The sequence below is a fragment of the Eptatretus burgeri genome, chromosome 15 (assembly GCF_056783735.1).
Source record: "Eptatretus burgeri isolate ZD-2024b chromosome 15, Ebu_testis_v1, whole genome shotgun sequence".
Lineage (NCBI taxonomy): Eukaryota > Metazoa > Chordata > Myxini > Myxiniformes > Myxinidae > Eptatretus > Eptatretus burgeri.
This window is the reverse complement of record NC_140975.1, coordinates 16395466-16419819: the sequence shown is the minus strand read 5'-3', so window position 1 is coordinate 16419819 and position 24354 is coordinate 16395466. Positions and strand designations below refer to the sequence as shown.

The following is a 24354-nucleotide window of genomic DNA, read 5'->3' as shown; positions in this document are numbered from 1 at the left end:
GTACGGAAATGAAATAAAGCCACAAACGCTGGTGTCTCCGGGCGTTTATAAGCATTGCAATGTATCCAGCGATTCGTACCTATGACGAACAGGAATTCGATAATATGAGTGAGGAAAGTGAAGAAAAAAAAACTGTCGAGAAATCGTTGTGGCCTGTTCCATGTCAAGGCATGGTTGAGCAGGCCAAAAAATACATGGCGGCTTCAGACCCCAGCGAGGTAACCCAGGATACGCCTGAAGACCCGAGAGAGCGAGGTGGCAGAGGATCGCCTGATGGAGGATATAATTAAATAAGGCAGTTAATTATCTTCAAAAAGGGTGTTTTAATTAACCCAAACACCCAATTTTCACTCTTGCACTTCCTTGGAGTTCCCATCTTACGCATCCAAAGTTTCAGGCTGCTAGGCTTTATGGCTTTGGAGTTATGAAGGGCACACACATACGCATGCACGCACACTGCAATCCCTTTGTCGTGACTGCAAAGTTACTGGATTAAAGCGGTGTACTATTCATGACTCAATGAGAAGCGGTGGATTTATAACCGCTAAGAAGCAGCAACTAATTTGCTGGGGCTGGTGGTAGAGAAGAACGATGGGATGGGGTGAGGGGGACAATCAACTCCTGCACGAAAAACTCCAGTGTGGTGATAATGCATGACACCAACTAAAAAAAACAAACAAGTCTGGAGACGGCAATGGTTCACGAACAATGTACACGGTTCGCCTTTTTTTTATTTTTTGACCTTCGAGGGGACGCCACGGGCAAACTGGCAGGAATCGGGGAAAAACCTAAATGATGAAAGTTGTAGTACTCGAAGAGCACTACTTGCATACCAACTTTCATTCGAAACAGTTGAAAACCCGAGGAGCTCAATGCCAAATTTAGATTTTTTTGACATTTTCTAAGTTCGTGACCTTGTGACCTTGACCTTGGGACGAAAATGAAAAAAAATTGAGCTCCGTGGGGCTATGCAGGTGCCATTAGGCTAACCAAATACCGAAACCCCTGCCAGATTCGACAAACCCCTCGGAGAAGATGCAACTTGAAATCAGCTACCCTCTAAAAACACGTTTTTTATGGGCGCAGCATGCCCATTCTCAGGAAAACACAACTAGATCATGATATAAACCTCCCACCCAAATTTTATCAGGATCGGATCAAAACCCACCGAGCTATGCTCGGGAACAGACAGACAGACAGACACACACCCATAACGAATATAGTGGTTACTTACTGACTCGTGAACCAATATGGGCGTGCTCAATCGACTTGAAGGTATGAAAGAAAGAAGTCAAAAACGACTCGAGCATTATGCCGATTGGTTGTTGCAACTGGGTTAGGGCCACCTGTCTTCTGTGGAGGGTAACATTTAGGATGACATAATTGCATTACAACCTGCTCTTTGTGTGAACTTGGAAGATGACGTTATCAAATGGGTGTTTGCTGGACTTGAAGAACCGTCCAATCATACAAATTCTGAGTGGTCGGCTTCAACTGTGATTTTAACCACAACGAATGACATGGTTGATTTTCTCAACAGCAAGATCGTTGACCACCTGTCGGGTGACACTTTCATCATCAAAAGTGTTGATTCTTTAGCAGTTCAAAACCTATCTGCCCTTTATCTACCTGAGTTTCTTAACTCAATAAATCTTTCAGCTCTGCCACGGCACAAGATGTCACTGAAGGTTAACACTCCCACCATGCTGTTGCGAAATCTCAATCCTCGTAATAACCACTGTAACGGAACACGTCACATCTTAACAAAGGTAACCGATAATCTTCTTAAAGTGTGGATGCTCAGTGTTGAGCGTGCTGGGTCTATTCTCCTCCTCAATCCGAGAATTCTCAATTCTCTGACACAGATATTCCATTCAAACTCAGCAGACGACAGTTTCCGGTCAGGTGAGCGAAGACAATCGCCAAAAGCCAGGGTCAGAGCCTGCGGCAGTGTGCAGTCCTGCTACCACCAGAGTTTTGCACACGGACAGCTGTACATTACAATGAGTACAGCAGGAGATGCACTCAATCTGCGCATCTTTGCCGTCCAGAATCAATTCTGGACAAGGAGAGGGACAGAACATGCTGTAGGCCGACTAACCCACACCATTGTTTATAGTGCGATTGTATAAACTCAGGGGCAAGCCATATGTAAAAATTGAATAACCAGGACCCCTTCCCCCATTTCCTTCCCCTTGATCCACCAATTAAATACAGTGGTAGTTTTTTTAATTTTTTAATTTTTAATGATTATTACTATTATTCACCATCACAAAGCATAAATGATGCCAAATGAAACAAAGGCAATGCTCCAAAACGCTAATTTGCAACATTTGTTTTCACGAGATATATAAAACAACATTTTTTTTTTCGATTGTCACTTTCATTCACCATTATTGACACTTTCATTTTGCAATTAATAATTTATTCTCCCTTCAACGTCTGATCTATGGGAAGATAAAACAAATTCATAACACTATTTTTTGGAAATAAGTGTGCAGATGGCCAAAATAAACGCTAAGTTGTTAGCAGTAAACACAAACTTCTGGGAGCATGTGAAGCAGCGCTTTGTCACCTACATAACGCCAAAATTAAAGGAGGGCTGTCCACAGAACTCATTCATGTGTCCCTGCTCGTATTATCAAAAATAAAGGTGGGACCGCAACACACTCGCAACAGACCTGGGTGACAAGGGTCCACAGAGCACGGCACAGCAGTTAGAAAACACGTTTCCATGACTGAAGGGGTTGTAAACATCCTTGCCTTGCTTGTTCGACCACGATCCTTTGATCTGTGCAAGGAGACACAGCAGAGTCACGTCACGTGCCACGGCTGACAACACGAAAACGGTACACAAGGTGAGCGTCTCCGAGAGACTCACATCCTCATTTGTCGTCTGGTTCGAAGCGACGAGGTACGTGTGGAAGCCAGAGAGGCCGATGATGGACCAGACAGAGAAGAAACAAACTACGGCCTCCAAGACGGTGCGGCACGCCAAGCAAAGGCAAGAATCAAGGAAACAATTCGTTCGTTGAACAAGATAAAATAAATAAAAGTCTTGAACTGCTGGAATCTTCTTTTGACCATTTAAGACGCTCGTAAAATAAATGAATAATAAAAAACAACAAAGCGTTTTAACATTTCCGAATGAAAATACTCATTTCAACAACATCAAATCATCATCAAAAACAAAAACTAACAAATCATCAAAAAATGTCGAGTAATATGTATATCTATATTCTATATATCTACATCTACACTTGGACTTCCTCCTTTACAAAAGCAATTGTCCTGAGTGCATTAACACAAATGGCAAGAATGTAGAATGACAGGTTCCTTGACAGCAAATGACAAGGTGCAAGAGAGGATATCTGGCCGGGCTGTCTTTGAGTGCGTTGAGAAATCCGCCATGCTGAGACACTAAGAAAAAAAAAAGAAAAAAAAACTACAATAACAAGGAGAAATAAAAAAGATCTCCATCCCAAAACTTCCAAACTATTTCACTGAGGCTGGAAAGAAACTGCATCCACAACTAGGACATCTTACATGGTGGAGAACGCGACGAGGCTGATCTTACGCCGTCTCAGCTCCAAACAATCAGGAAGAGATAAAAGATACCGCAAACACTCGAGAGACGGTGGAGTGCAACCGCAAGGCCAACCGAACGACGCAATCCGACCGGGATCAGGAATAAAGAGCGAACGGAACATTGCGACGATGCATCGCGACGGAGGCTCACGCAAGGCAATGTGCACGATGATAAAGGCGAAGATGTAGACGGTGAGGAGGGACAGAGAAAGGACGAACATGTAGAAAAAACGATAGTTCCTCTTCCCGACGCAGTTACCCACCCACGGGCAATGATGGTCAAAGTGTTCTGGGACAGGGTTGGGAGAAAGAGCGTTAGAAGAAAGGAAAAATAATTTAAAAGTCGGGATTGCACCAGGCTTGATCAAAGACTGCATTATGCACCTCATCAGATCAATAAGCATGTTTATGCACAAGGCAGGGTGATCCATTCTGCTTGGACCACGCCGGTGGTTGGACCGCTGGATGAAGTGTCCGAATTCCATACACTTCGTCCACACGTGCAGACATGGAGCCACAACCCCCTCCCCTCCTTCACCGTTTACTTCCCACAGTGAGGACTATTTTTAATCGAGATGCAAAACGAGCAAACAAACTTCGGGCTTTGTTCAAAAAGAACAAACAAAGCAGTCTGAAGCCTTGAAATGTGTGAGTCCGTTTCTGGGAATACTGTACCAGATGCAGGTGGAAGACATCCAATTTTCCGACAAATATGGAAGCTATACTTTCTAGAAAAGCTAAAAAGAGAAGTTACAATTACAGCTCATCACTACTATGACTACCACTACTACTAGCACCACCACAACAACCACCAGCAGCACAAACACGGCCATTTCAATATGATCACTGGCCCATCATTACCTACAACCGATCCCTTCACCACTTCCAGATATCTTACCCACGCAGTTATCACACAAGCTGCAGTGTGAGGCACGAGGAGGCCGGAATATCCGGCAGGTGAGGCAATACTTCAGCTTAACCGTCTGCCCGTTGATTTTCACCTCCTTCATGCGGGGTGGAGGCCGGTACCCAGGTGGGTGGCCGCCTTTGGGCACCTCTGAGGGAGAGAAAGGCGACATGGAGGTGAGACGGTGGGATTGAGAGAATCAGATCACACTTGGGTCATTCAAAATGCCAGAACTAGTGCTTCAAATTGCTAAGCCTTCTGAAACAATACCAGTACGACAACCACAGAAGGTAAACGATGGAGAAAACGATAATGTGGTTCACATACCTTCAGCTGCAGCACACTGCTTTTCAATGTCATTGGCCTCATCAGGGGAAGCACGGGGCAGCACCCCGGGATCGCTGCAACTCGTGTGCAGCAAGCTACTCATCACAAAAAGGAAGAGCAAAGCACCCAAGACGGGGATTGCCGGACTCAACTTCACCGCCAAAAACGGACAGCTGAAAACAAATGGGATAGAATGAGATGAAGGAAAGTGAACGCGGGAAATTCAGTTAGGAGTGCATCGCTTGCTCAAGGATACATCAAAGGTCCATGGACGGTGAACAATGACAAAAGAGAGCATGAATTCACAAACACTACGGGTTCCCATCCTCCACGAATCTCGATCAACATGACCCTCGATGCCTACTGCCTGCACTGTGGCGCTCATCTGGCAGAACACCAAAAACCCAGCGGTGGTTATGACAAAGGATGACGCGTTAAATCGAGAAGAATAAAATTATGTGACAAAAACAATTTTCAAAAGGGTATGTCTCACTTGCTTCAAAGCTGCCAAATGTGCCTTTGAGATATCGATATTTTCATTTCCTCCGTTACGGCTATGGCATCAAGTGCTCGATTGGCATACTGAGACAGCAAGCAATGCCACAGCAAAGCCGTTTAATCACTGCAGCAAAAATTCTATTCATATCAATCATACATCATTTGAACCGCACAACACGTCGTCATAGCAAGCAGATGATGAGAATCCACAAAGAACATCTCCAGTGACCACTCAAAATTAATAAATAAACTTTTATACCCGAATAACCAGACAGAGCCTGATGTTGGCTTAGTGGTTAGGGTGGCTGGCTTGGGATTCTAAGGTTCTGAGTTCAACTCCGTTGGCTGCTGAATCAACACCAGGGGGTTGATTCAGCCTGTCATCCTTCCGAGGTCGGCGAAATGAGTACCAGTGTACTGGTCCCGGCGTATGCCCCGGTTAGAATAGGTGTACCATATCCCTGTGTGTCGTAAGAGGCAACCAGGGTTGGCATCAGGAAGGGCATCCGGCCATAAAACATTGCCTCAAGAAAAGCTAACCCCTGCACAGCAGGGAAAAATGGCTGTAAAAACAGCTGTTGGTACCTGAATAACCAGACACTAAAACAAAATACCTGGAAATAATTTTGCTTTTGCAGGCTGGGAGAAAGGAGGGATAGCCGAGCTGGACATTCTATTCAATCACGAGTGCTGCGGATATTCAAAATGTCACCATACATTGATCAACGTGGACTGTCAGTGCAGGGACTAGATTCAAGAAACAATGGGATCAAGAATGGGTGAGCCTGTACCGCAATGTTAGTGGATCACTACGTGAGGTACAACCAACCCTTTTCAATTAAGATTGTAATACACAGTGAATGCATGCACACACACACACACACACACACACACACACACACACACACACACACACACACACACACACACACACACACACACACACACACACACACACACACACACACACACACACACACACACACACACACACACACACACACACACACACACACACACATACACACACACACACACACACACACAGAGAGACACACAAGCACACTCACAGACACAGGCACATGATGCACACGATGCACAAGCACACGCGCAGGCACAGGCACCCGCACATGATGCACAGAGGCACGGGCCACACACAGACACAGGTTTGCAACAGAAAATAAACTTACACGAAACCGCACACAGAAGCACACCAATTAATGTGGCATCGAGAGCCCGGGATCCATAATATTAGCTCAAAGAGCGAACTCAAACAAAGCATAAATTTCCGATTATCAATTTGAATTTGGACGAGGTCACTCTACCCTGGATATGCTGCTGCTGCTCTCCCAACAATGGATGGAGGTCCTCAATGCCAGACATAAAATCAGAGCCATCTCCCTCAACATATTGTGTACTTCTGACACGGTCTGACTCCCTGCCCCACTCACCAAACTCTCTTCCTATGGTATCCAAGGCAATCTCCACATCCACTCATGGCTTGCTGACTTCCTCTGCTGCAGAGCCAACATGTGGCCCTAAATGGAGTTCTTTCATCCCCTCTTCCTGTCCAGACTGGAGTTCCTCAAGGTAGTGTTCTGGGCCCTGTTTTTTTTTTGGTTTCATCAATGATTTCTCTGACTCTGGAAAATCCTCTTTATCTCTTTGCTGATGACTTCACCCTCTGCTGTACCATCCGTCATCCCTCAGACCGGCAAGCAGCAGCAGCTTCGCTCTCTGCAGATCTGAGTAAAATCACAAGCTGGTCCAACACGTGGAACATGTCGTTAAATCCTGACAAATCTCACACTCTCATGATGTCTCTCCGAAAGGACCATCTGGAAACCCCTCCCATCTACTTTCTCAACAATCCACTTGAAGTCTTTTCATTCAAGCTTCTGGGTCTCACCATCTGCCATGATCTTTCCTGGGAAAACCACATTTCCAACCTGGCCTCCAAAGTCAATCGCCAACTGGGCATCCTCCGTCGTGCAAAGTCCTTCCTTGGCACACCTGAACTCCTGACCACATACAAAGCTTTCTTCCGCAGCCTGATTGAGTGCTGCTCTCCCCTCTGGGCTGGTGATCCCACCTCTCATCTTTCTCTGCCTCATGCTGTGGAAACCAAGGAATTTCGGATCATTGGTATCTCCCACAATGAGGCCGAGTCTTTGGGTCTCTCACACTCACCACAGGCAGGTCGGTGGTCTTTTTGTTTTCACCAGTCTCCTCTCTGCTCTGCCCCCCCTGCTCTGTCTGTGACATGTCGCCCACCCTATATTTCCGTTGGGTGTTCAAGGTCTGCCAGCAACCCCCTTCTGACAAAAACTACCAATATCAAGAATTGCTGCTCACCTTCACTCTTTCATTACTCTTTTTCCCCACCTTTGGTGGGAAAAACTTTCTCCAATCCCACTCTTCCTTAGAGGTCTTCAAAACAGCTGTTCACCACCATCACTTGTCTTCCCCCATCCAAAACAATTTTTTTTGTCTACTCGTTAATCCCAAAGTTAACCTCAAACACATCTCCTTCAAATTCCCTGCTTTCCTTCCTGAATACCCCTGTAATGTCCATCTTCTATTCCCCATGTTCCCCGTCCCATCCCTCTCTCTTCCACAGATCTCCGAACGTCTCTGTTCCCCACTGTTTTGTCCTTCCCTCTCCTCCCTCACTTATCTCCTGCTACCCTTGTTGCACATTCTATGTGTTAGCTCTCTCATGAGCCTCGACATTGTACACCAAAAAAAAAACCAAACAAACAAAAAAACCAGGTGGCACTCGAAGACTGACGGAGAGTTGGCATTTACGGCTTTTACACCATGCACCTGCAGGGCAGGTTTGCCTTGCACTCGGACGCACGTGAACACTCTCAACCAGCATCGATTTCTGGTACAACGGCACACGCGCAACAAACCAAAGCCACTTAGCACACATACTTTGCGATGTCAGCGGTGCAGAAACGGAGTGCATTAAAGATGAGAATCCCGACGAGTGCACTGATGAAGGAAAAGCCCAACGCAGAGTTCATTGCACACCCTATTAAAATCGCAACACCAAGTGAGTATGAAGCAGCAGTTTAAACCGATGCAATATATCGGGTGACAAAAAGCACCGATAAATGAGACTCGAACGATGAAGTGCTCGGGTTCAACTATTTGGCAATTTAACCACGATTACACATGTTAAACAAACACAAGCACGGCCAGACGGATCACGCACAAACACGTAATCAAGGATTGCAAAATATATTTTTAAGCAGTCTGTCTGACAGCTACGAAAGCCAAAACGGCAAGGTGGCGGTTCAATTTCACAAGTACGAATGGGAAGTAAAACTATTTGAAAAAAGTTGGAGAAGTGGAATCTCAGGACATTCACAATTAGAGTCACCACTAACTTTGGTGGTGAACACTTCATTGTAATGCTGAACATTGCGAAACACACCATAAATTTTGAACCCTTATTGAAAGCCATCTTGCTCTCGAGGTATGCATCAACTAATTTCTGAGCTATTTGACCTGAGTTCGATTGTCGACAGAGCTATGAACTGCCATTTTGGCGTTTCACGTGTAGAACCGTCTGAGACCGTCTGAGAGGTGTTAAGCCGGAGGGCTGTTCCACCAGCAATAGTCGTTGGTGGAAGCCAAAGATCCCATGGCGTATTCCATGAAGAGTAGGTGAGTTATCGCTGGCACCCTGAACAAATAACAAATGCCTGTCCCTGTTGACTGCTAGGAAGGCAACGGCAAACCACCCAGCACGACCCTTGCCAAAAGATCACTTTGTGAGGATCATTCATGTTTTAGGAAACCGAGTGTAAAGATTCAGAATCAAAACGAGCGCGTCTTGTCAAGGACACTTCAGCCATGGACTTGAGCACTGAAGACCAAGTTAAATTAATTTAATAGTTGTGATGGAAATTCATGATGAATAAATATTTGTCTGCGAATCAAACAAGGAGCTTGATTGTCAGCAATCCATTTCAAAAATAATGGATCAAGGAAAGGATAAAAGTCTATCAACCCCAACAGATTTCAGGACAGCCTCTTCGGTTTGTAACATCCATCTTTTCATCACCCAAAAACGAGAGAATGGGGTTTAAAAAAAAAAAAAACAATCAAAGTGAAAGGGGTGCATTATATATGGTATGTGTATGTATATATATATATATATATATATATATGTATATGTATATATATATATATATATGTATATGTATATATATATATATGTATATATATATATATATATATATATATATATATATATATATATAATCTTTCAATCCCAATCCACTTCTAAACAACGAGAAGGGAACTCGGCAAAGCGCATACCTCCGCCACGCAATGCCTGATCCCATAAAACATATTGGGCCCAATTATTTAAAAATATATATTATGCTATACCACTGTATCATTTCTGGCTCTCTCAAGCGTGAAGAATCACTTAAAACAATTAAAAAACTAGAGGGGGAGCACTCGGTAGAGTGAAAAACCTCCGCCGCCAATACTGCGAGGTCACTCAAGTGAACCTGATATCCTATTCATTCAATTTGATGTCAACAGTGCTCACAGGAGTTATAGTTTGCAACTTTCCCTTTTACATACTCAATTCATTAGTCATAATGAGATTCCTTGAGACAGAAATTTATTTTACGTGGGTATAGCCACCTGAAGTTCCAAAATCAGCCGCAATTATAATTTTGGCATGTTTTTTTGTTGTTGGAAATCACTTATAACATGTAGAAATGCAAAAAATAAAAAAATAATAAAAAAATCGAACTTTTGTTGAAAAAAATATTTGCAAAATTTTTTTTTCTCTAACAATTTTTTTTTGGGGGGGGGTTGGAAATCACTCAAAACATGTAGAAATGCAAAAAAAAGAAATCGAAATTTTGTTGAAAAAAAAGTTGCAAATTTTTTTTTTCTCACAATTTTTTTTTGGGGGGGTTGGAAATCACTTAAAACATGTAGAGATGCAAAAAAAAAAATCAAATACTTTTTCATAGCGGCCATATTGGATTTTGGACAAAGTCCAAAATCTAATGGCATGATCCTTGGACCATACCTAACCCCCCCCCCCCACCAAGTTTCGTCGAAATCCGTCGAGGAGTTTTTCCGTAATACTGTTCACAAACAAACAAACAAACAAACAAACAAACAAGCAGTCATAGACTGGTACTTACGAAATCGTCAACTTGACCTCTGACCTTGTCTAATAAAAGCTGTCTCTTGAGAAGGTAGCGACGCAAACCAGAAGTTTCTACGATGACTCTGTACCAAACCATAAAAAAATCGAACGTTTTGGATGTTTGACCTCACTGTGACCTTCACCTTTGACCGATTTTGACCAAAATCTAATCAGCACGAGCCAGCACCCTCCTGAATCACGTGGTGTAATTTGACATTGGAAGCTTCTTCCGTTCTCGAGTTATCATTTTTTGGATGTTTGACCTCACTGTGACCTTGACGTTTGACCGATTTTGACCAATATCTAATCAGCACTAGCCATCAGCCTCCTGAATCACGTGGTGCAATTTGACATTGGTAGCTTCTTCTGTTCGAGTTATCTGTACCAAACCATCAAAAATCGAATATTTGACGTCACCGTGACATTGACCTTTGACCGATTTTGACCAAAATCAAATCAGCACTAGCCATCACCCTCCTGAATCACGTGGTGTAATTTGACATTGGTAGCTTCTTCCGTTCTCGAGTTATCGTGCCTACAAACAAACAAACAAACAAGCAGTCATAAACTGGTACTTAAGAAATCGTCAACTTGACCTCTGACCTTGCTAATAAAAGCTGTCTCGAGAAAAGGTAGCGTATCAAACCAGAAGTTTCTACGATGATTCTGTACCAAACCATCAAAAATCGAATGTTTTGGATGTTTGACCTCACTGTGACCTTGACCTTTGACCGATTTTGACCAAAATCTAATCAGCGCTAGCCATCACCCTCCTGAATGACGTGGTCTAATTTGACATTGGTAGCTTCTTCCTTCTCGAGTTATCTGTACCAAACCATCAAAAATCGAATATTTGACCTCACCGTGACCTTGACTTTTGACTGATTTTGACCAAAATCTAATCAGCACTCGCCATCAGCTTCCTGAATCACGTGGTGTAATTTGACATTGGTAGCTTCTTCCGTTCTCGCGTTATCGTGCCTACAAACAAACAAGCAAACAAGCAGTCATAGACTGGTACTTACAAAATAGTCAACTTGACCTCTGACCTTGTCTAATAAAAGCTGTCTCTTGAGAAGGTAGCGACACAAACCAGAAGTTTCTCCGATGATTCTGTACCAAACTATCAAAAATCGAATGTTTTGGATGTTTGACCTCACTGTGACCTTGACCTTTGACCGATTTTGACCAAAATCTAATCAGCGCTAGCCACCACCCTCCTGAATCACGTGGTGTAATTTGACATTGGAAGCTTCTTCTGTTCTCGAGTTATCATTTTTTGGATGTTTGACCTCACTGTGACCTTGACCTTTGACCGATTTTGACCAAAATCTAATCAGCACTAGCCATCAGCCTCCTGAATCACGTGGTGTAATTTGACATTAGTAGCTTCTTCCGTTCGAGTTATCTGTACCAAACCATCAAAAATCGAATATTTGACCTCACCGTGACCTTGACCTTTGACCGATTTTGACCAAAATCTAATCAGCACTAGCCATCACCCTCCTGAATCACGTGGTCTAATTTGACATTGGTAGCTTCTTCCGTTCGAGTTATCGTGCCTACAAACAAACAAACAAACTAACAAACTAACAAACAAACAGAAACGGAAGTCATCAACATACTTATGAAATCTTTAGATTTCGTAAGTAACAAACAAGCAGTCATAGACTGGTACTTACGAAATCGTCAACTTGACCTCTGACCTTGTCTAATAAAAGCTGTCTCTCGAGAAGGTAGCGACGCAAACCAGAAGTTTCTACGATGATTCTGTACCAAACCATTAAAAAATCGAATGTTTTGGATGTTTGACCTCACTGTGACCTTGACCTTTGACCGATTTTGACCAAAATCTAATCAGCACTAGCCATCACCCTCCTGAATCACTTGGTGTAATTTGACATTGGTAGCTTCTTCCTTCTCGAGTTATCTGTACCAAACCATCAAAAATCGAATATTTGACCTCACCGTGATCTTGACCTTTGACTGATTTTGACCAAAATCTAATCAGCACTCGCCATCACCCTCCTGAATCGTGTGGTGTAATTTGACATTGGAAGCTTCTTCCGTTCTCGAGTTATCGTGCCTACAAACAAACAAACAAACAAACAAACAGAAACCGAAGTCATCAATATACTTACAAAATCTTCAGATTTCGTAAGTAACAAACAGAAACGGAAGTCATCAATATATTTACGAAATCTTTAGATTTCGTCAGTAACAAACAAACAGAAAGGGGTGAAAACAGTAACCTCCATCCATCTTCGATGGCGGAGGTTAACAATTCTTGTCTCCGGATCTGGATTTGGATCGTCAACAAAATGGAATCAATTTGTCCTTGGTGAAAACAGACAGACAGAGGTGAAAACACAACATCCTTCCACTTTGGGTGGTGGAGGTAATGATCGCCAAGCACCTTGTGCTCACATTGAAGATAGACCCATCCCATTGCCACCGAACTGCGCAACACAAGGCTGACGAACCATCGCACATCACATGGCCCAAAGTTGGGAGACAATGGAGGGAATAAGGTGGTGGAGGGTACGCAAGATTGCAAGCTCATCATCATCAATGTATAACACATCTTACAGAGCGGTGCTGCTGAAGCAGTTTCTTGGCACGGTTACACTGGGTGGTTTGCCTTTGCCTCCCAAGCAGTCAGTCCAGGAAGGAATTTGGAATTTGTTCAGGGTGCCGGCAATAACACTCCTACTGTTCATGAAACACTCCCTCGGGATCTACAACATCAACCAATGACCAATGCTCGCAGATGGGTCCATAGGTTTAATGTCCGTCCAAGGGACTGCACACACAAAACACCAGAATGGCAGTTTAGAGCTCGTTTGAGCACCTCAACACAGGTTGTCAACTAGAGGGGGAGCACTCGGTAGAGTGCAAAACCTCTGCCGCCAATACTGCTGGGTCACTTAAGTGAACCCGATATTCTATTCATTGTAGGTCAAAACGGATCAGACTCTACTGAACCACGATTGAATAAACTAAACTAGATTGACGCGCATGTAGAAATGCCAAAAAAATAAAATAGAAATTTTTTTGAAAAAAAAGTTGCAAAATTTTTTTTTTTCTCTAACAAATATTTTTTGTGGTTGGAAATCACTTAAAACATGTAGAAATGCAAAAAAAAAAATATACATTCAAATATTTTTCAAATCCGAAAATTTTTGGAATTTTTTTTATTATTTGGACCAAGTCCAAAATTTAATGGCATGATCCTTGGACCATACCTAACCCCCCCCCCCCCCACCAAGTTTCGTCAAAATCCGTCAAGGAGTTTTTCCGTAATACTGTTCACAAACAAACAGACAGGGGTGAAAACAGTAACCTCCATCCATCTTCGATGGCGGAGGTTAACTAGAGGGGAAGCACTCGGTGGAGTGCAAAACCTCCGCCGCCAATACTGCAAGGTCACTCAAGTGAACCTGATATCCTATTCATTCAATTTGACGTCAACAGTGCTCACAGAGTTATAGTTTGCAACTTTCCCTTTAACTTTTAACTTTTACATACTCAATTCATTCGTCATAACTAGATTCCTTGAGACAGAAATTGATTTTACGTGGGTATATCCACCTGAAGTTCCAAAATCAGCCGCAATTATAATTTTGGCATGTTTTTTTTGTTGGAAATCACTTATAACATGGAGAAATGCAAAAAAAATAATAATAATAATTAAAAAAAATCGAAATTTTGTTGAAAAAAAAAGTTGCAAAAATTTTTTTTTCTCTAACAATTTTTTTTGGGGGGGGGTTGAAAATCACTTATAACATGTAGAAATGCAAAAAAAAAATTCAAATATTTTTTCAAAATGGCCACCATAGCGGCCATATTGGATTTTGGAGCAAGTCCAAAATCTAATGGCATGATCCTTGGACCATACCTCATCCCCCCACCAAGTTTCGTCGAAATCCGTCGAGGAGTTTTTCCGTAATACTGTTCACAAACAAACAAACAGACAGACAGACAGACAGAAAGGGGTGAAAACAGTAACCTCCGATCTTCGATGGCGGAGGTTAATTACAGTCAAAGCTGCACCTCACATCCACGTGCGTTTACTTTTTAATCATCTTGAAGAGTCTGCCTTTCGTCTTCCAAATAATTCTTCAAAACGACTTTTAACCTTAAAAAAAAAAGGACCCCCAAACCATCTCTTCATTCATGATGTCAAATGGGAAATCAAACCTCATTATCAAGGTCACAGAACACAATGGTTATGAAAGCTACTTCCACAGAAACTTCAAATACGACACGAAGTTGATGCCTTTCAATTCTGGAAGGGGTGTGGGTTCTATTATACAAAATACTCAATATTTTTTTGAGTTTTTCCAGGAACCATTAATGGATTGCCTTCTCTCCAGGCAATCAAAAAAGTATGGCATGTCGCGATAGGAACACAATGCGAAGATCAGTACCCAACTCAAAGGCATACTCGCATCGTGGCCAAAACAAACTTGTTTACGATCAATGAGCAACGGGAGTCGTAGAGCAGCTGAAACTTGGTGAAATATTCCCCCCAAAAAACATGCAAAAAAAAAATGGGAAGTGTGTCCGATTCTCATGATGGGAGAGAACCGGACGAAAAGGATCGGAATGTCCTGGATTGGGCTTCGCGGGAACGAGCCAAATGCATCGTTCGCCAAAAGACTATTGATCGTGGGAGAAAATGTCCCTCGCCAGCCGCCAACGTTTTCCGTGAACCTCCACCAAGAGGGCGACACTTCCGACTCTTCGCCGACTACCAAGAGACTGTCTCGATGCTCACCAGGCGGTAAAGTGACCAAGTGACGATGTGGTCCGATATATGCGAGGTGGAGTCTTGCAAATGCAAAATATTGACTTGGAAATTATTTTCACAAACTTTACAAGTGCTGGTTCTCTCAGGCATTATGATCAAACAAAAGTACTTCCAAGTAACCATCAACAATGCCCACACTCTTGACAGTGTGTCGATGCTGCTGAAACAGGCTTTTGGCGGGGCTTATGCTGGCTGGCTTTCCATTGCCTTCCCAACAGTCAGTCAGGCCAGGAATTATTAATTCGTTCAGGGTGTCAGCGAAAGCCCACATACTATTCACAAAAGACACTGCAGGAACCAAGTCTACCTACGACACCCATTGGCAGACTGGTGCTCTGGCTTAATGTCCCTCCAATGTACAACAAACGTGGATGGAACACCATGTATGGGAAAGCACAAGGGTGAGGGTTTATAGCTGGGTAAAGATTCAAACCCAGACAAGACGACTCAGAGGAGAGACCGAATACTCCTTCGCTTTCTCGCCAACCAAATTTTCAAAAAAAAAAGATGATCGATCTAACGGCCACACCCGACCCGATATTCGACCGAGTAAGTTAGAGGAATTCATAATTTACTCAGGGCACTCAGGGTGCCAGTGCCATTTACTCAGGATGCCTCGCCCTGCCGGTGAACCAGCAAGATGGCAGTTTATGGCCGAGCCCATAATGGCACCCAAAATAGCCACCACGGGGTGAATGTAGTTGCAAAATAGAGTTGTCCCCCCCCCCCAAAAAAAAGGAAGAAAGAGACAAACACAACAATTAAACAAAGGAAATGTTAAAAAAAAAAAAAAACAGCAAGGCCTCTACACCAATGAGGACACCAGTCAAACCCACGATCGGTTGCTTTCTCGACTCACATACGAACACACATGCAAGCTAATGTCCTGCTGTAACTACAGTAAATGTATAAATAAGGAAGCGATTTGGAAAGCAAACACCAGATTCTTCTCATTCCCACAAGTTTGCTGACAGAGTGGCTGGTTCTTCCCAATTACTTCACCAATTGTAGTACTGTACCGGTAACGTAGATTAAGCCACAAATCAGACAAACTTGGGACGCGTGCCAGATCCAAAACCCATGAAATGCTGGATGCGACGAATGCCTACGGTACCGGCCAAACTCATGGAACCAAAGCTGTACACAAACCTTTTTGCAGGACAGTTTTGTGCACGAGCCAATGAGAAGTAAATGGGGCTCCAACACAGACAGGGTCTGAGCACACCAAGGAAATCCTTCAAAGCTAGGACACCTCGTGTGTTAATGGCGGTGCTGAAGGAAATGTTTAAAGCAGATAGAGCTCTTTGTTCACTGGGAGTACAATTAGATTCCAATCACATGGGAAACTGAACTTTCCCTCCCTCTACCAAAAAAAAAAAAAAAAAACTACCATTGTGGTGGAACCCACTTTACTTCGAAAGGCCTCAAATTAGAGCTTGGCCAACTGCAGGCCGAGAGATCAAACTGTTGATCACAAGATGGACGTTTGAGTGTACACAATCACATGTTTTATGGGGGTGTGAAGTTCCCTTCAGTGGGTGCCACGATTCTCGGATGGACCAAGCCACTGGAGCAGTAGTTCAAGCACATTGAAGGGTGCGGTTGGGAGGATACACACGATGATTATAAACTTTTAATGGCCTTTCCACTGCCTTAATTGGCATCACAAGAGTGTGACCCCAAGATAAAATACATGTCCAGAGACAGAGACACGCACAGCCAGACAAGCAGGCACAAAGACTGCCAGACAGCAGACTATAGGGCAAGCAGTCAGACACAGTCAGGCAGCAGACTGTAGGGCAAGCAGTCAGACCCAGCGAGGCAGCAGACTGTAGGGCAAGCAGTCAGGCAGCAGACTGTAGGGCAAGCAGTCAGACCCAGCGAGGCAGCAGACTGTAGGGCAAGCAGTCACACTGTAGGGCAAGCAGTCAGACACAGCCAGGCAGCAGACTGTAGGGCAAGCAGTCAGACACAGCCAGGCAGCAGACTGTAGGACAAGCAGTCAGACAGCAGACTGTAGGACAAGCAGTCAGACAGCAGACTGTAGGACAAGCAGTCAGACAGCAGACTGTAGGACAAGCAGTCAGACAGCAGACTGTAGGACAAGCAGCCAGAGACACAGCCAGGCAGCAAACTGTAGGGCAAGCAGTCAGACACAGCCAGACATCAGACTGTAGGGCAAGCAGTCAGACAGCAGACTGCAGGGCAAGCAGCCAGAGACACAGCCAGGCAGCAAACTGTAGGGCAAGCAGTCAGACACAGCCAGACATCAGACTGCCAAGCAAGCAGCCAGAGACAGCCAGATATCAGACTGTAGGGCAAGCAGTCAGGCAGCAGACTGTAGGGCAAGCAGTCAGGCAGCAGACTGTAGGGCAAGCAGTCAGGCAGCAGACTGTAGGGCAAGCAGTCAGGCAGCAGACTGTAGGGCAAGCAGTCAGGCAGCAGACTGTAGGGCAAGCAGTCAGGCAGCAGACTGTAGGGCAAGCAGTCAGGCAGCAGACTGTAGGGCAAGCAGTCAGGCAGCAGACTGTAGGGCAAGCAGTCAGGCAGCAGACTGTAGGGCAAGCAGTCAGGCAGCAGACTGTAGGGCAAGCAGTCAGGCAGCAGACTGTAGGGCAAGCAGTCAGGCAGCAGACTGTAGGGCAAGCAGTCAGGCAGCAGACTGTAGGGCAAGCAGTCAGGCAGCAGACTGTAGGGCAAGCAGTCAGGCAGCAGACTGTAGGGCAAGCAGTCAGGCAGCAGACTGTAGGGCAAGCAGTCAGGCAGCAGACTGTAGGGCAAGCAGTCAGGCAGCAGACTGTAGGGCAAGCAGTCAGGCAGCAGACTGTAGGGCAAGCAGTCAGACAGCAGACTGTAGGGCAAGCAGTCAGACAGCAGACTGTAGGGCAAGCAGTCAGACAGCAGACTGTAGGGCAAGCAGTCAGACAGCAGACTGTAGGGCAAGCAGTCAGACAGCAGACTGTAGGGCAAGCAGTCAGACAGCAGACTGTAGGGCAAGCAGTCAGACAGCAGACTGTAGGGCAAGCAGTCAGACAGCAGACTGTAGGGCAAGCAGTCAGACAGCAGACTGTAGGGCAAGCAGTCAGACAGCAGACTGTAGGGCAAGCAGTCAGACAGCAGACTGTAGGGCAAGCAGTCAGACAGCAGACTGTAGGGCAAGCAGTCAGACAGCAGACTGTAGGGCAAGCAGTCAGACAGCAGACTGTAGGGCAAGCAGTCAGACAGCAGACTGTAGGGCAAGCAGTCAGACAGCAGACTGTAGGGCAAGCAGTCAGACAGCAGACTGTAGGGCAAGCAGTCAGACAGCAGACTGTAGGGCAAGCAGTCAGACAGCAGACTGTAGGGCAAGCAGTCAGACAGCAGACTGTAGGGCAAGCAGTCAGACAGCAGACTGTAGGGCAAGCAGTCAGACAGCAGACTGTAGGGCAAGCAGTCAGACAGCAGACTGTAGGGCAAGCAGTCAGACAGCAGACTGTAGGGCAAGCAGTCAGACAGCAGACTGTAGGGCAAGCAGCCAGAGACAGCCAGACAGCAGACTGCCCAGAAAGCAGTCGGACAGCAGACTGTAGGGCAAGCAGTCAGACAGCAGACTGTAGGGCAAGCAGCCAGAGACAGCCAGACAGCAGACTGCCAAGAAAGCAGCCAGAGACAGCAGACTGCCAAGCAAGCAGTCGGACAGCAGACTGTAGGGCAAGCAGTCAGACAGCAGACTGTAGGGCAAGCAGCCAGAGACAGCCAGACAGCAGACTGCCAAGAAAGCAGCCAGAGACAGCAGACTGCCAAGCAAGCAGTCGGACAGCAGACTGCCAAGCAAGCAGTCAGAGACACAGCCAGACAGCAGACTGCCAAGCAAGCAGCCAAGCAGCCAGAGACACAGCCACACACCTGTAATTAACACACGCACAAACTCGACGAGCAATAACAATGACAAACTAACATACAATCACAAACCGTTTTTTTTCCAATTCCACCCGAAACGAATCGAATCGGATCAAAGTATAATAATAATTAATTACATCCCGCACCACCAATCAGCAGAGTTAACAATCATGGTGAATACACGTCCAAGCGTAAAGGGAGGACCAACCACGTCATCCGTGTATATTACAAGTTATCACACCGTTATCAAAACAAGCTAACATGAACACCGAGGATTCGGACACAGACACAGACACGCGACAAAGAACGTGACGTTACTCACTCGAAGGCAAAGAAGAGTCCGCTGGTAATGACGATCAGAGACAGAGTGAGGATGAATACGCCCGACTGTCTCGCCATCATAAGTCTCCCGTCGCACAAGAACCGGTTCCTTCCAGGGAAAATCTCCCACTTGCGCCGACAAACCCGCTCCTTGCTGGACGTCACCATGTCGCAAGGACGGGGAACCGCGGCCTAGTCACCGCTGAGGCCACGGTTTCGACTAGTCGCCCGCGCCAGGGCGGGCGCGCCGCCCGCCGCTGAGGCTCACCCGTTCGCACCGCTCAGATCTCAAGGTTCCGTTTCTGTGTCTCTCTCTCTCCTTTCTCTGAAATAACCGCCTTTCCCTCCTTCGCAAGATGTAGCGGAGTCGCCGACTTCGGCACCTACGGCCACAGGATCAACGCCCAATGTATAAGCTCCATTGCAGTAGCACACAACGTCTGCGTCGCGGGTGGGGCGCCATGCGCTGCTTCGCTTTACCACACGCACCACCTCAACGTAATGACGTCACGCGTACTTCATTACGCTGCTTCGCTTTTCCACACGCACCACCTCAACGTAATGACGTCACGCGTACCTCATTACGTCAATTTTCATCGTGACGTCGCGTGTTGCGTTAACGTCACGTGTATCTTTGGAATGAGCAGTTTTCGGGTTTTGCGCCTCGTTGTTCAAGTCAGGCGTGTTTAGGGAGAAACAATGGCCTCGGTCATGGGGAAAGGTGCGAGGTGAGCTCCAGTCAAGGTGGTAAGGTGGTGAGGTGGTGAGGTGGTGAGATCTTCTCCAATACCATGCAAGGTACACTGACTGTATTTGGTGCAGATAGATTAAAGATCCTTGAAACATGAAAGTATCCCAAATACCGAAACATTTGAAACAAGTGGTGCCAGGCACAACAAATCCCACCCATTTAAGGCATAAAGTTATTTTGGGGATCAAATTTAAATTTGATATATCCTTAACCTGAATGTTGATTATAAGGAATAGAATAAGGAATATTTTAGTCTTAGTTTGAAGTCAATTAAAACATTTTTGACGAAGTTATGACCGTAAAACTTCGGACCCTACCGATCTTCACAAATATGCATTTTTCATAGGATTGTTAGGATTTTAAGTCACAAATAGAATAAGGTTCACTATAAGCTTAGTTTGAAGTAGATCAGATCATTTTTGACGAAGTTATGAGCGAAAAACGATTTTGACCTGACCTTGACCTTTGACTTAATTGGACTCAAAAGTTAATGGGGTCGTCCGAGGTTCATTACCCACCTGTGGATACAATTTGATAGTGTTTGAGCCTGCCGTTTTCCCGTAAAGTTGTATTTTCGTAACCATGTTTTAGTTTTAATGGAAAATTTGTAATTTTGACCGATGACCATGACCCCCAAAACTTCAGACCCTACCGATCTTCACAAATATGCATTTTTCACCATAGGAATGGGTAGGATTATAAGTGACAAATAGAATACGGTTCACTATAAGCTTAGTTTGAAGTAAATCAGATAATTTTTGACGAAGTTATGAGCGAAAAACGATTTTGATCTTTTCGTGACCTTGACCTTGACCTTTGATCCAATTGGACCCAAAGTTAATGGGGTCATCCAAGGTTCATTGCCCACCTGTGGATTAAATTTGATAGTGTTTGCTAAAGCCATTTTGCCGTAAAGTTGCTAACAGACAGACAGACAAACAGACAGACAAGCCGGTAGGCGGACATGGGTAGTCGACTACCCAATAGAACCTGACGCGATGGACACGTTCGATGGGGAATGACCTGAGGATTAAACACAAGAAAATTCATGATTCTAGCTTCAAGGGTTAATGCTGCAGATTGTTTCTTTTTTTTTAAATACCCCCACATTTAGAGGTTTTTCGGCCGTTGCTAGGCAAAGGAGGGGTCCATAGCAACGGTTCTTTCTCACACATAACTAGGACATACCATGAGCCTACCATACCAGTTTCATGTATATCTGACTCATAGTCTCTGAGATATAACGAACTTCGTTTTTTTTATTGTTTTCGACCAGGGTTCATTCAAAGTCTATCTTTTCCGACAGTTTTCATAGGATCCGGCTGGAAATTTTTGACAATATGGCTGAATGTACTGCCCACAGTGGCTCGTGGCCCGATTTTTGATTTTCGAAAAAAATTTTTTTTAAAGGTTTTTCAAAAAATTTAAAGTCCCGTTGCGAGGCAACGGTGGTGTCCATAGCAAGGGTTCTCATTTGCACACAACTAGGTCATGGTATGAACCTAGCAACCAAGTTTCATCGAAATCGCCATTATGTTAACGGAGTACTGGACCGAACAGAGGGACAGACAGACAGACAATCCGGTAGGCGGACATGGGTAGTCGACTACCCAATAAAACCTGACGCGATGAGCCCGTTCGATGGGGAATGACCTGAGGATTAAGCACAAGAAAATTCATGATTCTAGCTTCAAGGGTTAATGCTGCAGATTGTTTTATCGTTAAAATACCCCCACATTTAGAGGTTTTTCGGCCGTTGTTAGGCAACGGAGGGGGTCCATAGCAACGGTTCTTTCTCACACATAACTAGGACATACCATGAGCCTACCATACCAGTTTCATGTATATCTGACTCATAGTCTCTGAGATATAACGAACTTCGTTTTTTTTATTGTTTTCGACCAGGGTTCATTCAAAGTCTATCTTTTCCGACAGTTTTCATAGGATCCGGCTGGAAATTTTTGACAATATGGCTGAATGTACTGCCCACAGTGGCTCGTGGCCCGATTTTTGATTTTCGAAAAAAAAATTTTTTAAAGGTTTTTCAAAAAATTTAAAGTCCCGTTGCGAGGCAACGGTGGTGTCCATAGCAAGGGTTCTCATTTGCACACAACTAGGTCATGGTATGAACCTAGCAACCAAGTTTCATCGAAATCGCCATTATGTTAACGGAGTACTGGACCGAACAGAGGGACAGACAGACAGACAATCCGGTAGGCGGACATGGGTAGTCGACTACCCAATAAAACCTGACGCGATGAGCCCGTTCGATGGGGAATGACCTGAGGATTAAGCACAAGAAAATTCATGATTCTAGCTTCAAGGGTTAATGCTGCAGATTGTTTTATCGTTAAAATACCCCCACATTTAGAGGTTTTTCGGCCGTTGTTAGGCAACGGAGGGGGTCCATAGCAACGGTTCTTTCTCACACATAACTAGGACATACCATAAACCTACCATACCAGTTTCATGTATATCTGACTCATAGTCTCTGAGATATAACGAACTTCGTTTTTTTATTGTTTTCGACCAGGGTTCATTCAAAGTCTATCTTCTCCGACAGTTTTCATAGGATCCGGCTGGAAATTTTTGACAATATGGCTGAATGTACTGCCCACAGTCGCTCGTGGCCCGATTTTTGATTTTCGAAAAAAGAAATTTTTTATGATTTTTCAAAAATTTCAAAGTCCCGTTGCTAGGCAACGGTGGTGTCCATAGCAACGGTTCTCATTTGCACACAACTAGGTCATGGTATGAACCTACCAACCAAGTTTCATCGAAATCGCCATTGTATTAACTGAAATCGCCATTTTAAATACTAATAATAAGGGTAGAACAAATCTCAAAAAAAAAATGGAATTTTTTTTTCTTTCGACTAGATCAACTACCCAACAAACAAACAAGCCGGTAGGCGGACATGGGTCATCGATCAAGTCGAATTTAGTCGTTTTTCAGCCGCTACTAGCCAACAAAAGCGTCCATAGCAACGGCTCTTTCTTACACATAACTAGGACACACCATGAACCTACCATACCAGTTTCATGTATATCTGACTTATCGTCTCTGAGATATAATGAACTTCGTTTTTTTGTGTTTTTGTTTTTGTCAACCAGGGTTCATTCAAAGTCTATCTTCTCCGACATTTTTCATGGGAGCGGCTGAATTTTTTTGTCAAGGAGGCTCAATGTGTTGCCCACAAACTATCATCGTAGGATTTTTGCATTTCGATATTTTTATTTTTTTAGATTTTTTTTGAAAATTTCAAAGGCCCGTTGCTAGGCAACCGAGGGGTCCATAGCAACGCTTCTCAAACGCGCACAACTAGGTCATGGTATGAACCTACCACCAGAGTTGCATCAAAATCAGCCTACGATTAACGGAGTACTTGCCTGGACAGACAAACAGACAGACAGACAGACATAACGACGGAAAACCTGACAATAAGGGGAGATAGATCGACTACCCAACAAACCGGACGATTACAATATCCCGCTCCCTCCCTCCAGGGAGCGGAATAACTAGAAAGGGCACTTGGGAGAGCGCATACTTCTGCCACGTCATGCCTAATCCGTGACAACATATTGGGCCCAATCAATACATTTTTGAAATATCATGCTATACATTACTATATCGCTTTAGCTCTATCTCTCAATGGTGAAGAATCACTTTAAAAATAAATAATTCTCGTATTCAGATCTGGATTCGGATCTTCACCAATATCGAATCAATTCTTCCTTGTCACTCGTCTAACCTGTCCAACCAGTTTCATCCGAATCCGTCCACAACCTTTTGAGGTATCGTGCTATATATTAGTTTAGCCTTATCTCTCAATGGTGAAGAATCACTGAAAAAATTATCGGATTCGGATTCGGATCGTCACCAAAATCTAATGAGTTCGTCCTTGTCACACACCCAACCTGCACACCAAATTTCATCAGGATCCGTCCCCAACTTTTTGAGATATGCAAACAAACAAAGACATGCAAATAAACAAACAAACAACAAGACATCATGCAGAGTACGATACTTACAAAATCCATGAAACAAATTTGACCTCAAAAATAATTGGGAGTTGATTTCAA

The 24354-nt window shown here is 44.3% G+C and overlaps 1 protein-coding gene across 2 annotated transcripts in view; it reads right to left on the bottom strand.

Moving 5' to 3' along the window:
* The window catches only part of ZDHHC14 (zDHHC palmitoyltransferase 14), a 67704-nt gene extending 47674 nt beyond the window's left edge, over positions 1-20030 (bottom strand). Inside the window, exons 1-7 of one of the 2 annotated variants that reach the window (XM_085857999.1) lie at positions 19523-20029; positions 4823-4995; positions 4487-4645; positions 3740-3877; positions 3372-3420; positions 2882-2984; positions 2682-2791 (exon numbers count right to left, since the gene is read on the bottom strand). In XM_085857999.1, the coding sequence (XP_085714125.1) occupies positions 2682-2791; positions 2882-2984; positions 3372-3420; positions 3740-3877; positions 4487-4645; positions 4823-4995; positions 19523-19689 (899 nt within the window). In that variant the 5' untranslated portion in view covers positions 19690-20029. Of the gene's footprint in view, positions 1-2681; positions 2792-2881; positions 2985-3371; positions 3421-3739; positions 3878-4486; positions 4646-4822; positions 4996-19522 lie in introns of both variants that reach the window. The other variant, XM_085858000.1, reaches the window with a different exon arrangement.
* Between the last annotated feature and the right edge of the window lie 4324 nt (positions 20031-24354).